This window comes from Orussus abietinus, unplaced genomic scaffold, assembly GCF_000612105.2.
Source record: "Orussus abietinus isolate OABI.00-Male unplaced genomic scaffold, Oabi_2.0 scaffold42, whole genome shotgun sequence".
Taxonomy (NCBI): Eukaryota; Metazoa; Arthropoda; class Insecta; order Hymenoptera; family Orussidae; genus Orussus; species Orussus abietinus.
In genome coordinates this window covers 783,513-798,912 of record NW_019394787.1, presented here as the reverse complement: position 1 = coordinate 798,912, position 15,400 = coordinate 783,513, and the positions used below count along the sequence as shown (strand labels likewise).

Below are 15,400 nucleotides of genomic sequence, written 5' to 3'. Positions count from 1 at the left end.
AGGGTTAAAACCGGCCAGATATCAGCGAGACTCCGGGTCCCCTCGAAAACCCACTGCGTTTAATCTGGGAGTCTCGTTCCATCTTCTATTCTGAATAACGACACTGAAAAAGTAGTTTGCCGAGTCGAGTCGCGGTATCGAAGGATATCTCCCTAACGAGCCTTTTCACGGCGTGGCTGCTCGTTAAGGTCGCTCGAGGCGTCACCGTCGAGGCCGTGAAACTAAAGGGGTAACGAGGTCCTTCGGAGGCAATCCGAGGAAGTTCTTCGTGCGAGGACAATGGCTGCATCCAGGACGAAAGCGTGTCCGATACGCCGGATCCGCGGAATCTCGTTTATTGCACGTCCCGGCAGAACGAAACGATCCCGGGACCTCTGGTCCTCCCAGGACCTCGAAATCCCATTGTCCCCTCGAAGATGCACTCGTCCTGCGGCGATCCACGGACGGGAGAAACGATCGGAGGACTTCTGCAGGACGAGGCAATTTTCCGCCACCTCCCCTCTCGTCCTGCCCTCTAGAAAATCGTGGAAAATCGCGACTTCAGGACCTCGGTCAATTTGACCCCGACACTCGTTTCGCTGGGCGCAGGATATTGGTCCGACGTTTCTCACGGGAACCGATGTAAGGATTTCTCATCGTTTTTTGGTCCTCCGATCAGTGTTTCCTCGCGCGGTCCGCAATATCTCCTCGATAGGGCCTTTAAAAAGGAAGTTTCCCCGCTTCATCGGAGTACACCCTCTTAACGAGTATTTCCCCGGCTTGAATGCTCGTTATGGTCGTCCTAGGAGAGCCCATCAAGCTAAACCGGATAACGGGGTCTTCCGAAGGCAATCTCAAAAGTTTTTTTTTTTAACGAGGGCGCTCGTTAGAAAAAAAAAAGTGGGAGAGAAATGAGAAATGAGAGAGGAAGAAAGATTCTCGAGATCGAGGACGGGATTTTCATTCGCGATTTATCGTGAGATTTTTTTTTTATTTCTTCCGAAGGAGCCCGACCGAGGATTTATCGAGAATACTTCGAGGCTCGATAAAGGCTCCACGGAGATTCAGAATTGTCTCCGGGCCCTTTTCCGCCCGAGGAGTGTAACTCTCCAGAATGAGCTCCCGGCATTTCCGATCCATCAGATCCCGATGCTCGATTTGTTCTGCTGATTTTGAGTTCACACAAGGCCCTCCCGCCTCCTCTGCCTAGATATTTCTCCGCCATTTAGGGATTTCACTTCGAGCGCGCTTCCCCTTCTTTGGTTCGCAGTCTCCTCTCCCGATTTTCCGATTTTTTCCCCTGCGATCCCATCCGACCTCGACGAACGTCACCGGGAACGTCGCCGACGGAATTGCAGTCTCCAGATGGACGTGGGTAATAATTCTTTATCACCCTCGGCACCCTAGCGGAAAAACGACCCCTTTCGCTCCTGCTTTTCCGCCCTTCCTGAGAACCTTGGTCGGAAGCGAAGATACGTCGATTGCTTCGACGATAAGAAGTCGAGTAATCTTCGCGGGGGGTGGAACTTCTACCGAGGGTAAAATGCTAATTACCGACATACTATGATAAGATACCACACGTTCGCGAGCGGAGGTGAGATTCTACTTATCGGCGCGCAGAATTATGAGATTTACTTAGATGGGCGAAATATCGGATCATCGAGTCGGGAAAAACTGAGGAGAATACTCGGTTTGGGGCAAGAAAGGCAATTGCTGGCAAACGGGGTGAATGGTAACGAGGGTAAATGATGAATTATCGACGGGGCAACCGGGTCAGGGCAAGTCATCGGGCAAATCGTTCCGGAGATCGAGGCAACAATTCGCCGATTCGCTCGGTGAAGGCTTAATTGGAAGCACCGAGCGTCTCATTTCGCTCCGTTTCCACGGGCCCTAAACACTGTGCTCCGTAATGCATACCTTTATTCCCGGAGGTTCGTTCTCATACCAGTCAGCGAGTCGAACGGAAACAGGGGAAGCCCTATTTTCCTTAACGCACTGTAATTACCCCCGACATCCACGATGATAAGTCAAACTTGCGAGAAATCACCCCTCTGGCGCTGTCGACGTTAACGTTAAATTACATATTCGGCTCAAAAAGGGAGGTATCCTCGTTTAGTCCACGTGTCTAATACCACGCTGAATACCCATTCAACCCTCTCGCATATACGCCCCTAATGTACACCCTCCTTTGATCATTAAGCCGTGTATTAAAAATGCCCCCGGCGCAATTTGGCCGATAATGAAATCTGCCCGCCGAAATACGACCCGTTAATTAAATCCTCCGACGGGATTAAATGCGGAAATGCAATAAATCTTTCGGTATATAGCTATTTATTGGAGTTCGATACGCGATCCGATATCGCCAATTTCCTTCCCAAGGGGAAGGAATAGAAACTTGGCGACTCCATCCACCTCACGTGTCGGTGCGTGTGGGACGCATCGTGCGTCATATGCGTGCGTAGGCTATCCACGTGTACACGAGGATAACGCGTGCCGTGCGTTAACACGAGGGCGACGAGAGTTGATTACGCTAACGACACCAAAAATACCCCCAGCCCATTAAGCTTGACGCCGCATCAGCCTTCGTCGCCCCTTCGACAAGGTGCGAGTTTCACGCAGACGTTTCCCCTCTATAGTCCCCGACATGCGTTTCATGCTTTAGAGCGGTCTCGACAATTGCCTGCCTTGCATTCGCGTAAACCGTAATCGCTGAAACTTACGCAGAGCCCGGGAATAACGAATTGCTTTCTCGAAACCGAGCAGAAATAACTGCTCCATTGATTTTCGGGAGACCGATGGAAAATATCTAAATTTCCCGCGATTCCGGATTAAGGAATTATTTTGTTAGTTTTTTTTTAGAGGTTAGGAGGGAATTTCGATTAGATTTGAAATCGCCGAGTCTTATGCAGGCCCTATATAATCACATAACGAATTGCTTCCTCGAAACCTAGCCGAAAAGACTGCTCCACTAATTTCCGGAAAGTCAATGAAAAATATTTGAATTTCGCGCGATTCTGGAGTATGGATTTATTCCGTTGAATTTTTAGAGATCAGGTTCGATTAGGGGTGAAATTTCGATATGATTTAATTTCGAGGAGTAATCAGGGGAGGGCGATTAAGATGGGTTCGATTTTTCACGAGTCGTAGATCGGTTGTGGCTTTGTTTTTCTTCTAATTTTTTTTGCAAGGCACTCTGGTGAATGTTTATTAGCGAGGAACCAAACTGAGGGAGACTTTATCTACATTACCTTAAGGGGCTCGATCCACTCATCCTCGCCCCAGCCTAATTTGCTCCATCTTTTCATTTCCGTCGTCTCGTTACACCCTCTCCCGGCCCCACTCAACGTTTTACAGCATCCGCGCTTTACATCTCTCCCCCGACACTTATCTCCCCCGAGGGCGGTTCTGAAGTTGCTCTAAATTTTTCCGCACCCCCGGCCGTATCGCCACCCCCTTTCCCAAGGTTACCACCCCCGACTTGTGGGGCTTACGCTTCCAGGTGCAGTTTTTCCCGGGGTTACGAGTATTACTTTTCTTCTTCCTCGCCGCCGCGAAACGACCCCCGTAAACCCGGATGCCTCGTTAAACCAATATTCGGGATGATATTAAAATCGTATCGAAATCCCATCGACGTCCCCTAGATCGAAACTTACGACTTCGGGTTGATCAAAAGGGTGGTTGGCTCGTCGGCGACAAGAGCGTCGTCTTGAATCGAGTTTGGGGATGTCAACCCGATACCCCGGAATGCCGTGTCCACCCCCAACTCCCCCTACCCCCTGACACCCCCGAAGGGGTGCGAGGGAACGGCCAACTTCCGGAGCCGCGAAGTTGGCCGAACTCGAGGCGCCGTTCTCCCGTGGAAAAAGCTCGACGTAGACGGGCAGAGTTTTTCCGATAAGCCCGGGGTAGGAGGGACTCCCCCTGGACACGAGTTCCGAAAAATCGCCTTACTTTTCGGCTTTCCATTAGCCATTGTCCGTCTTAAGGCCGCCCGTTTCCCGGGGTGGATAGACACTGACCCGTTCCGGAAAAGAGAGACCCGGGGTCTTTGTGCCCGCGGAGAGATCGATACCCTTTCTTGATCGGAAGCCCGTAAAGACCGGCCATTTCCTGCAGGCTCCGAAATACACCGTTTCGAAGCGAAGCTTGTCACGTCGCGGTGGTGCAAGTTTTCCCGCTTAGAAAAAATCGCATGAAAAGGAGAAACTAATACTCGCATTTATTTTCTACAATTTATTAATATTTATATTCATCGTCGGGTGGTTACTAAAAATAATTCCCATTAACTAGAAGTTTCATTTCCACGCGTGGTCGCGAGGGGCAAGGCGTCGATTTTTTTTTCTTTCGTCAAAAGGAAGTTCTAGTAAAAAGAAAACAGTTCCGCGAGAAAGGATTCGCGATTTTTCCCGGAACGTTGAAAAGAGTCGAAAGGACTCAAAGGCGCGAGGAAAATCGCCTCTTTGACGAGGATCCGAAGGCAAGTGCAGCCGGATTAAGGGAGGAATGCGAAGGCAAAAGGGAAGGTTTCCGCGAGTCGGCGGCCGGAAAGGAAAAGCCTCGGCGAATTTTCCGGCCGAGACCTTTCCGGGGAAATCGTGGCGCCGAGTGAATCTTTAAATCGGTCCACCCCCGGGGGTGGCGGCGGAGACGATTGCAATTTTCCTGGCACCGTCCACCGGGGGTGGGTAATGAATTTTCTCTTCGGACCGCAGCTCCGTCCTCGGCGGTCGGTCCGCCCGGAATAACCGGAACGGTCCGACCGGGTCGAGTCGATCGCAAAAATCGAGTTTACTAAAGAGTTTTCCCTCGAATCCCACGGAAATGGAGTCGCTATTGCCACTTCCGGCCTCGAAATCTCGTCAGTCACGGCCTTTTCCGATTTAACCGCTGGTTAGACCCAAGGACACCCGACTCGACGTGGTCCTGAACGAGGTCCTCCAGGAGGAGAACCGATCCCCTAAACCGCGAGATAAATCCCAGAATAAATCGCCGACCCGAGCCCCGCGGCACTTCTTCGCTAACTCGTTGATCTCTGAATTATAAAAGAAAAGAAAAAAAAAAAGAAAGGAAAAGTCTTTTCAGGCACTCGATGTCTGGGGAAGCGAAGCCACTGACGATGAAACGCGGTACCTCCCGTGGTGCGGCAAGTTGCCACAACAGCGGGGTCGCTTCTCCCGGGGGAGTTGCCACACCCAGGCGCGCTGTAAAACGGGTTCCCGAGGGGCGGGGGAAGAACCACGGGATAAGGAACCCCTGTAATCGCCCGAGGGAGTGATTACCGATCCGACCCAATCTCGCGGTTCGACTTCCCGGAGGATCGCGCCAGTTACGACCACCCCTTTTCTTTTACACTCTCATAGGAACTTGGAGTAAAAAAAGGGAAGATTACCACAGGTCGCAAAGACCCCATAGTGATTACCCCAAGGGGTATTACTCAGGAAATCGTGTATTTTAATGCTCGAAATAACGCGGAAATCAGCTGGAAATAGTAAGCAGAAGTCACTGAGAATCGTTCGAAATTACCAAAACATTCCTGTAATTTTAATTCATTCACTGTCAGCTATGAGATATTCCATAGTAAGTGTATGTACCAAGACTGCCTCTAAATTTTCCTGGCAGTGGATGGGTTAAGGCCGACTGTCACTTGTTACCGAATCGCATTGTTGTTTATCATATAAAATTAAAGGCAATCGGTTCTGAAAGACGGAAATCGTTTTCACTGATTTCCGAATAGCCTCTCCTCTTGTCCAGTAATTCTCGAGTTCATGCTGAATTTTCTTCGCATGCGAATAGATTCGTAAGAAAAGTTTATCATTGTTGCGAAGTCGCGTAATTGGTCAACATTTGAAAGTCGCGCACGAAGCCGTCAACTTTGCATGGGAAAGATGATAGTATGGACTTGAGAATCGGTCCCTAGCATGCATCTACTGGAGATTTTTACGGAATGACGTATTCCAGAAACCGGCGAAGGTGGGATTACGCTTATTATCCGGTCAGGGGGCGTTCCGCCCCCGGGATCTCCGGATATCTTAGGAAAGGACGCGCGTCCAGGGTATCCCCGGTATCGCTCGGCCAGGACAAGCCGGATAAATCTCCCTTGAGTCCGCATTGCTCGCGCGGCCGATCCTCTTTGGCCTCCACCCTCGGGAATCCTCCCTCGCTCCGGGGATTTCACCCTTTGAGAGCGCCGACCCCCTTGAATCTTCCTCCGGCGACGTCCCCTAGGGCGAGCGTCGCGATTCCATTAGGGGTCTTCCCAATTTTTTTCCAGTTTTTCCAATTTTTCATATTTTTCAAATTCCTACGTAATACAGATATGAGACGTATATACAGATATACGAAGTGTTTCGTATATCCATAAGAAAAATATTCCAAAAACAAATGCAGCTAATATTACACAAATATTATAAAAACAATATTCAAAAGTAAAATGTTCCGCAAATATTTCAAATGTCTGATAAATACTTGCAAATGTACGATATTCATTAAATATATAGAAAGTACAGGACAGATATTTTACGTTACTAGGGTTCATGAGGACCTCCATGATCACGCGTGAAAGCTTCGAATTATTTGGTGCACCCAGCTTGGAAGAAAGTTTTATCAATATAGAGTAACCCTTGCATGTCACCTCAAAACACGTCGAGGTACCCTCGATATTCCGTTGCTGGCGAGATATAGTTCGGTTGCACCTCGAATTCGGAAAACCGAAGTCAAAGGATTCCTCCACCTCCTTTGGAAGTTATTCCCCGGAAACGCGGTTACTCCCCGTGCCCACCTTCCACCGCGTGGAGGCGCGTTTTACATTTTTCGCGCTTTATACCTTTCTCCCACCCCCCAACCGGAAGTGGGAAGCAAGATGTCGCCGGCGCGCTCCCTCGCCCTCCCCCGTAGCCAGCTCCCTTATCTCGAATTCGGAAATCGAAGGCGAGAAGGGCGGCCCTCTTCGCGGCCGCGAATGAACGGATCGAGCAGGAAGCTAGAGACATTCACTCGCGGCGGGGCGAGGAGTGCAGTGCAGGGGCGTAACACCGTGCACCCTTGGGGCTTCCCGCCCCCAGCTGGCCCACTTACGGCTGGTGAGTTTCCTTGTCGAAGGCTCACTGCCCCCTGGCCCCTGCCCCTGCTCTGCCCCCGACGCTGCCCCTTCATGGCGCGCCCTCCGCCGCCCCGCTCTCCGGCGAAATCGACTCCCGTTCTCTCGGCGGTTTACTCGACGGTCCCTCTTATAAAAGATAAAGAGAAAGAAAGAAAGAAAAAAAGGCTCTTTTCGCACCCCCTGCCGGACAACTCGTGTAATCGCGTTACGAGTTGGTCAGGTGGCGTTTAGAAAATACACTCTGTCGCAGATAAAGGAGACGAAGAAGAGGGTGAAAAGGAGGGTGTCGCGTTATAGGGCACTTGGTACCCGCTGCAAGTGGAGTTTGATATCCCTGGTTATTTTTCTAGGTCCTCTCTCTTTCCGAATTTAGATGGTATTTCTTAAATTTTAATCACTGTAATGTAATGTTTTGGCGATTTCCGTGGAATTGATATCCCTGCTTTTTTTTTTTCTAGGTCCTCTCCTTTGGTATCAAGATGATAACATTCCAATTTGAAAGACTTTGGTTTGGAATGTGGCGACTACGGTGGAGTACTCACTCGGTCTGGTTGTCCTCGAAGGTGAGCGATCCCTCGACGTGTTCGTACTGCTTGCTAGGTTTTGCGGTGCCCTCGACCGTCCGGTAAGGGACGACCACTCGACCCCTGGCCCCGCTGTATCTGACAACCCGAAGGGGGTACTGTCCCACGCTCTCCACCAGCTCCACGTCCCTCTCGGGGAAGCCGAAGATCCCGCTGTGGTCGTCGTCCAGGATCATCACCGTGGCCAGGCTGGGCGACACAAGCATCGCCGGCTGGGAGCAATTGCTCAGCCTTTAAGAGAACAGAAACAATTAACCGTGACCCAAAATTTCCATTCGATTGACATCTAAATGTGAAAATAAATGAAAAAAATGTCTCCAACAGCTACAAGAGCGATCCAGATAGCTAGGTAGAGTATCCCGAGGATTTTTTAAACGGCTCCAAAAAATGTTGAAGAACACTCCAGAGGCTCGAACCCTTCGATGGGACGTTGTTAGTCTCGGACAGAGCACTCGAGATTACGTACGGAGACGGGAGCGAACAGACGGACGAAAGGATTATAAAAAGTTGTCCGCGCTTCAGGGATTCCGTCCCTTAAGGAGACAAGGGAAGAAAGTTCGACGGAGAGTCCGCCGACGAGCTACCACGCGCCGAAGGAGTTATTCCGCAAACTTTTTTCCCCTCCCCCGTCCGGGTAATGATTTCCTGTCCGACCAGTGCGTTCCGCCGAACCGGGAAGCGTAATGACGTTTATTAGCGAGGGAACATCGGGCCTGGAAAATCGCGTTTCACCGACGAGGACGAGTCAACGAACCGTGATGGCGGCTCCCGCTTTCGCTCGTTTATCCGGTACTCTCGTAACCAGACGGAATCGGAGAAGAGCTTTTCGACGAGCACGAGAGATCGCCCCCTTCAGGCCGATCCGAGACATATCCCCGGGCCGTTTTGGACGTGCATAATTGCAGGATTTCCGAAACTACGGCCATCGAGTACTTGCACCCGGGGCTCGTTACTCCGAGAGAAGCCGAAGAGCCCTCGACAAAGACGAAGAGCAGTCCCCGGTGATCATCTCCAAGTGGACATCGACGTGCACGTACATACACACTATCTCGTATTCGCATAATATACAAAGAAATAAATTTAAAAAAATATATATATAATGAGATATATATTTCACGAGGTCGGATAACGAGCAGTGGAGCTCTTCTCAAGAAGAGCGGCTCCGAAAACGAGGTAGCGAATTTAATTAATTAATTAATTAATTAAACGGCGGAGTACCGTCCAAAATGGCCACGTCGAGTTCGCTCGGCGGCTTTTGTCCGTCGTTTGAAAATAATCCGACTTTCGTCCGAGGCGAGAGGACTTGGCGGATCGGGGGAATAAAAAAAGAAAAAGAAAAAAAAAATACTAGAGGAACCGTTAAACGAGCCTCCAGGAAAACTTTGGCCGCGGCCTCTCGGCTGGCGTTCCAGAAACGAGCAATTTGGCAGCGCCCGGTCCGGGTACTCGTCTCGAGTACCCGCGAGAGAACTCGTCGCGTACACCCTTCTCTGCCTTCAACCAGCCGTCCTCTCTCTCTTTAGCCTTAAGGTCAAGTTTCCGCGAGTCGAGGAGTCCTCGACCGAGGATTGCACCACGGCCCGACTATTCCGGTCCCCGTGACGAGAATCTTCGTCTGATATAACCGTCGAGGCCGGCCGATCTTCCTCAAGCGAGACAACTACATAAAACGCGCGAAAAGAGGCTCCAAGCATCCTCTTCGAGATGCACCTCGACAAGATCCGTCAAAATTGGGAAAAATTATGTTTAAACGGCGGTCAAAACCATCCCCCTAGCTACTATCCCTTTTTTTCGATAGACATTTAGAATCTACCCTCTACCGGCCCTTAACGTTATTTCCACCCATGATCGATATTACGTAACGTGCCCGAACACGCGACCCCTCCCCCCTTATCGAATGATTGGAAATTACATATGCTTAGAGGAAAATGGAGCAGTAGCGATCACCGGAGCATAAATGCCCCCGTAATGGGGGAAATTATCCATTAAACGGCCAGGTAAATTGGTCTAGATGAAACGTAAAACAGGGGAGGCCTTGAAGCCAGGTTTTCCCGAATGAGGGCAGACATCTCGAACGCGATCATTTGAACGCAAATTCTTGGACGCACGTGGTAGTGCAGCGGTTTGGTCGCTTCGACTGGCCGAGGTAAATTATCCCATTTAATCCTGTCTCGTATGTAATCGGCGTTACCTCGTTAATCAGCAATTTTCCACTCTAACCTGCCGAGTTCCTCGCCTAGCAACTCATCTCCGTCCTTTAAATCGTAGTTTTACATCCCAACGTCAATTCCCAAAAGTTTATTTATACTCGATCCCCCGTAACAAACACCCATGAGAGGAGATTCCCAAATAGCATCCCCTTTTTACACCGTCGCGTATTATCGAAACGATCCCAGAAGAGCAAAATCCACGGCGGCCAACCACCCTCTTCCTGGACACGTAACGTGTTCAACCACGTCCCTACATGGACCCTCGCCTCGCATAAACCGCTTCTTTACGGCACAGGGGGAAGTAAAGCTCAATGGGATGCAAAGTAAAAAAATTTGATGGGGCGGAAGGTGCATGAATTTCCCGCCGCAGCTTCGCAGGTTAAGAGAATTCCTTCGAAGCCGAAGGGGCGGTCGAGCGTCGGCGTAAGTTCCTCTCGGAGGTCCTTCGACAGGCTCAAAGAAGAGCTAGGACCTCGACGACCGGTAACGGAGAATAACCCCCCGGGATAGGAACTGAGTCGACATCCCAGGAGGTCAGCCAGGGTGGCCGTAAACGTCCCCCGGAACGAGCAACGGAAACCGGTCCCCGTGACCCTATGAAACACTCGTTTTATGGGGGGTCCTGAAGGCCGCAAACGTTTCCTGCCGCGTGGATGCGTTCCGGAGTACAATCGCGTCGATATATCGATGTTTACGGTGCTCCGTGCACCGCGTATCGTGCCATCGACGAGAACGGCTCTCGAGGTTCTGCCGGCAAGTTATAAGCCGCGACGAGGGCCACAAAGCGAGCGATTCGAGCGACCGTAACGCCACAAGGACGAGAGGAGCCTCCCGGTCGACAGGACCCCCTAATGGGGACAAATTCGCCGCCGGGTAGGACAGAGTTTCCCCTTGCCTTGGCAAATCCTGACGATCACCGGTGGGTGGGTCTACGACACGGTGTCGTCCCAACCCCAAGATTTATGTGCACTTCGAGGTATGGGGTGCGCAAACGTGGCGTACCACGAACAAGGATCTCGGAGACAAAGGCGAGGTCGAGGACTCGCCCGTGTCTCCGGGGGGTCCCGATCGAGTCCTCACCTGACGTAAAAGTGCTCGTCCTCCTCGAAGAGTTCGTCGTCGATGACGGAGAGCTTGATGGTCTTCCTGGTCTCACCGGGTCCGAAGACGAGAGTGCCCTTTGCGCTGACGTAGTCGGAGCCGGCCTCGGCGGATCCGTCCTCGGTGCAGTAGTCGACGGTGCAGGTCTTGTTGAGGTCCCCGCCTACCCTGGTGACGCCGACCTCGAAGCTGCCTACGTTCTCCATGACGGTGTAGTGGCCGGGCTCGAAGAAGACCCTGGTGGCGTTGACGGTCTCGATGTCGACGCTCTCGGCCTCGGCCCTCTGGAGCTCGGCCTTGACCTCGCTGAGGTCGCTCTGGGCCCGCTCGCTGATCTTCCGGCTCAGGCTGCCGGCACCGACCATCTTCCGGGTGGCCTGCACCCGGTAGAAGGCCCTGCTCTTGGGCCCCTTGCCGAGGACCTCCTCGTGGGCCATGACCTCGAGCTGCTCCAGAGAGAGGGTGGGATGTCGTTTGCGCAGCTCCCTCAGGGTGTTGATGTAGTCGCGCCGAGTCTGTTCGAACTCCTTGGCCTCGGGACTGTCCATCTCTCCGGGCTCGCAGCGCGAGAGGACGTCGTGCCGCGCCTTGATCTCCAGCTCGACTCCCGCGTCCGAGTCGCCGGCCTCCGCCTGGACGATGACGCCCCTCTTGTTCATTCGGTAGCCCTTGTGCAGGTACTTGTAGAGCAGGAGCCTACGGTCGGCCACGTAGGCCGTCAGCACGGTCGCCGGGAAGAAGGAGAAAGTCAGGATGCCTTCCCAGACCTCGAGCACCCCCGGGCTCGACACCGCCAGGATCAGGTACAGCCAGACGTAGGCGAAAATGCTCCAGGTCGCCGTCACGAAGAAGACCCGCAGGTGCTTGATCTTCCTGGTCTCCCCCGAGGGGATGACGAAGACGCAGAGGGCGATGATGACGAAGAGGTTGTACGCCGCGGATCCCACGATGGTCCCGGGGCCCAGCTCGCCAGCCTGGAAATTCTTCGCCCAGATCTCGATAATCGACAGGAGGATCTCCGGCGCGCTGCTTCCCAGCGCCATCAACGTCAGGTTGGCCACCGTCTCGTTCCAGACGCGCACCACCACGATCTGCGGCTCCCGCCCGTGTCGGCGGACCACCAGCTCTTTTTCTTGCGACGTTATCACCTCGATCGCCGCCATGAACCGGTCGCTGATGATCGACACCCCTATGAACAGGTACAGCAGCAACAGGAAGTACACCAGCCCCCGGAAGACGACGTCGACGAGGTTCAGGTTCTCCAAGGGCTCCCATATTGGGACCACCAGGCCCGCCTCGCAGCGCACCGTGTAGTTCCCGGACATGCTTCCCTCCCCGTTTCTCCGCTCCTCGCCCCCGACCCGGACCCGGACGCGCGCAAAGCGTCCCTCTCCCCTTCGGCGTTCGCCCTCACCCCCGGGAGCCCAGTCCCCCGAGACGCGCCCGTTGTCTTTCCCGTCTCTCCCTGCCGGTTCGCCGCCGACCGGGCTCCTCCCTTGGGCGCCTCCTGTCGCTCTTTCTCTCTCGCTCTCCCGCTCGCTCGCGCCCCGCTCTGTCGCTCCGTCTCCGTCGCTCGTCGTGCTATCGAGCAGCCTCCTTCTTCTGTCCGCTACATGAGATCGGCTACCGAGGGGACTCGCCGAGGCTAGCGTGACAGAGGGCTCCCATCGCGCGCAGCGCCACCTTAAAACGGAACGGAACGGGACCGCGTTCGACCGAACACTGAGCCGCCGAGCGCGAGCCGGACCGAGGCGAGGTCCCTCTCCTCGCGGATTCGCCAACCCCTACGCCGCAAGGGGCGCATGCGCGCCACGCTGCACCGAGCCGCCGACCGATGCCGCCCCCGGGAGGACGCTACCTTTCGGGGCGCGCCAGGCGGACGCGGACTCCGGTCCTGGAAGCCAACCCGGAAGGGCCTCCTGGACGGCTCCTCTGGGAATATGTTTACGACCCCCAGATGATATATATTAAGAAATTCTGTAGAGTTTCGCACCAAATATATAAATACAAGCGCTTAAATATGTATCTCCCAGGGGATCCTTCGAGTGATCGCACGTCCTTTGTGGGCGTTTTAGGTAAACCGGGGAAATAATGCTTGCAGATTGCAAAATGTGTCATGACAAAATTTTACCCATGATCGATTATTGCTTTATTTAGGTTTTACAGCGAGAGGTGGGAGGAAATGGAAATTCCGGCGCCATAAATTAGACGATATGCCGCGTCCTGATGCGAGAGGGTATGGGCGCATCGCTGGACACGGATACGGATTAGACGGATTAAATAAGTTTTTACTGGCGGCTAGCTGGCAGCGCTGGCCGAAGAGCGGAATCAAGAGCCCGGTAGAATTCACGATGTAAATGTAGATTAACCCGTTTACCGCCGAGTGTTTTGTAAAACTTGGTTATCGCCCCGACAGATTAAACTTCACCTCTCGACCGCCCTTCCGGCGCGCGCCTCTTGTTCGGCGCAAAAAGAGAGTTTAATCCACCGTACGTAAATTAGACGTAAATGTAACGTGGGAGATTTTAATCGTAAAGTGTCGCGCGGTATCGATTTTCGAGAGGTGCTATTGCGTCCCGATCTTTGCGGGGGTGTTGAATTAGATGTAAATTAGAGGAAAAGTCGGGGCGAAACGAGTACTCCCTTGCGGTGGCGGAAATGTTAATTAAATAACTTGTACCGCGAAAATGGGATGTACGTTCCTACGTGCCGATGAGGAACACGGAACGAATTAATTGCGCCAGCGGAAAATTTACATGCGCTTCCTGGGCAATGTATATGTAATACGGCTATTTACATTATTCGTTAAAGGCACTGTTTGTTACTCATTTCACGAGCGTCATAATTGCTCGGGGATAAACTTCCTGATGTTAACGCCAGGCCGCTGAATTTTGTAACTGACACCTGATGATGCCAACGTGTCCAGGATCTTCATCGAAACCCGGTTTCGAAGTTGATAATGCAGTTACTATCGCTACTGGAAAATTGGAGCGAATAATTTCATTTTACGAGGATGACCCATCCCGGGGACTGAGCGATTAAAAAAGGGGTATTAGTTAAACAACGGATAAAGAGGAAGGAAAAAAAAGGAGAAGAACGGGAAGCACTCCAACTTCGAGGATTTGAATCGCAGCTGGAAATAATTGTCCTTTGAATTCTCGAGGAAGTTTCAATCGTCCTCTTCCAGTTGTCCTATTTCGCCCATTTCGGATGTGTCCATTTTCTTGGCCTTCAGCTCGCTCTTAATTTTCTTTTTCGCCTTTCTCTCTTTCTCTCCGGAAGATTCGTAATTGTCCTTAATGTGCATCCAGAGCCTCTGTAAAGTTCAGAGCCTCCTTTACCGAGGAACAAAGCGTACCGTTTTTTCAAGACTTTTAAGCTTTTGTAGTTAATGGAAAGTAATATAAATGAATGAATAAACAGCCATTCGACGGGTAAAAATTGACCGACAAGTGATAGAAGCGTCCGCTATGAATTGCAACTAGTCCGACATGACGAGATCGCGATGAAACGTTAATTACTGCCTTTCACAAAATCACGTACTCCTTCGTTATACTTCTCGAATATGGCCTCGCACATGTGATCGTAGAACCTCTCGAAGAACATAGATCCTACAACTATTGCGAGGGTGAAGGTCGAAGTGCGTCTCGAAATGTATTGGTAAAAAGCTCGAGCAGCCATTTTGAAAACTCCCGGTCTCAAATCATCCCCTGAACTTGCAGCCTCGTCGTTCCTTTTTTTTTTCTTCATTCGAGTTAGCTCGGTTCACTCAAAAGTGGCTAAAAGTGCCCGAAGACATTTTCCTCCGGTCAAACGTCGAGCCCATCGCAACCATGGGCGATCATAAATCCAGTGGAAATAAAAAAATTTAACCGTACAATATGCCCTAACGATTAAAAACCGCGGCGGGAGGATGACAACCCTTAACCAGAGAGCAGCCGGAAAATGCAAACGCCACGAGGAGGTCGAGCCCTGTGGAAGGTCCGTTTTTCTTTTTTCCTCCGCGGCTTTTAATCCCCTCCTCCTCGATTGCCCCTCGAAGAGATCGATTTCAATAGAAAGATTGCAATTCGAAATCTCCCCGTGACCTCGATTTCCCTCCTATCGCTAATTATCGGCCGAGGGAGGTTAAAGCGCGCGTAGAAGAATCTCTCGTAGCATCGTAAGGGTCGGACGTTCTATTTAAAAACATTATCGGAACTTAATTACCCCAGATCACCGACCAATGAGAATCCTTTTACCTTGCGGCATCAAGGCATCGATCCACCCTCTTTGGACGTGGAAGCCACGGTGAGTGAGTCTTTACGAAAAATCGAGTAAAACCACCCCATCTCCGCCCAAGGAGGACTGCAATCAGAAACTTTCTTCCGTCCTACCGAGGACGGTAATCATATTCCTCGGTAATTTCTTAAAGTTCAGGAGTACAG

The 15,400-nt window shown here is 51.8% G+C and overlaps 2 protein-coding genes across 2 annotated transcripts in view; both read right to left on the bottom strand.

Moving 5' to 3' along the window:
• The window catches only part of LOC105697270 (sodium/calcium exchanger 1), a 53,022-nt gene extending 40,724 nt beyond the window's left edge, over positions 1-12,298 (bottom strand). Inside the window, exons 1-2 of the mRNA XM_023433280.1 lie at positions 10,953-12,298; positions 7,621-7,893 (exon numbers count right to left, since the gene is read on the bottom strand). Coding sequence (XP_023289048.1) covers positions 7,621-7,893; positions 10,953-12,298 — 1,619 coding nt within the window. The remainder of the gene's footprint in view (positions 1-7,620; positions 7,894-10,952) is intronic.
• Positions 12,299-14,142: 1,844 nt separating this feature from the next.
• LOC111674109 (cytochrome b-c1 complex subunit 9-like) lies at positions 14,143-14,654 on the bottom strand. The gene is made up of 2 exons (XM_023433282.1): positions 14,517-14,654; positions 14,143-14,289 (listed from the first exon to the last, which is right to left on the bottom strand). Exons 1-2 carry the CDS (start codon positions 14,652-14,654, stop codon positions 14,143-14,145), a joined length of 285 nt encoding a protein of 94 aa, XP_023289050.1.
• Positions 14,655-15,400: the final 746 nt, after the last annotated feature.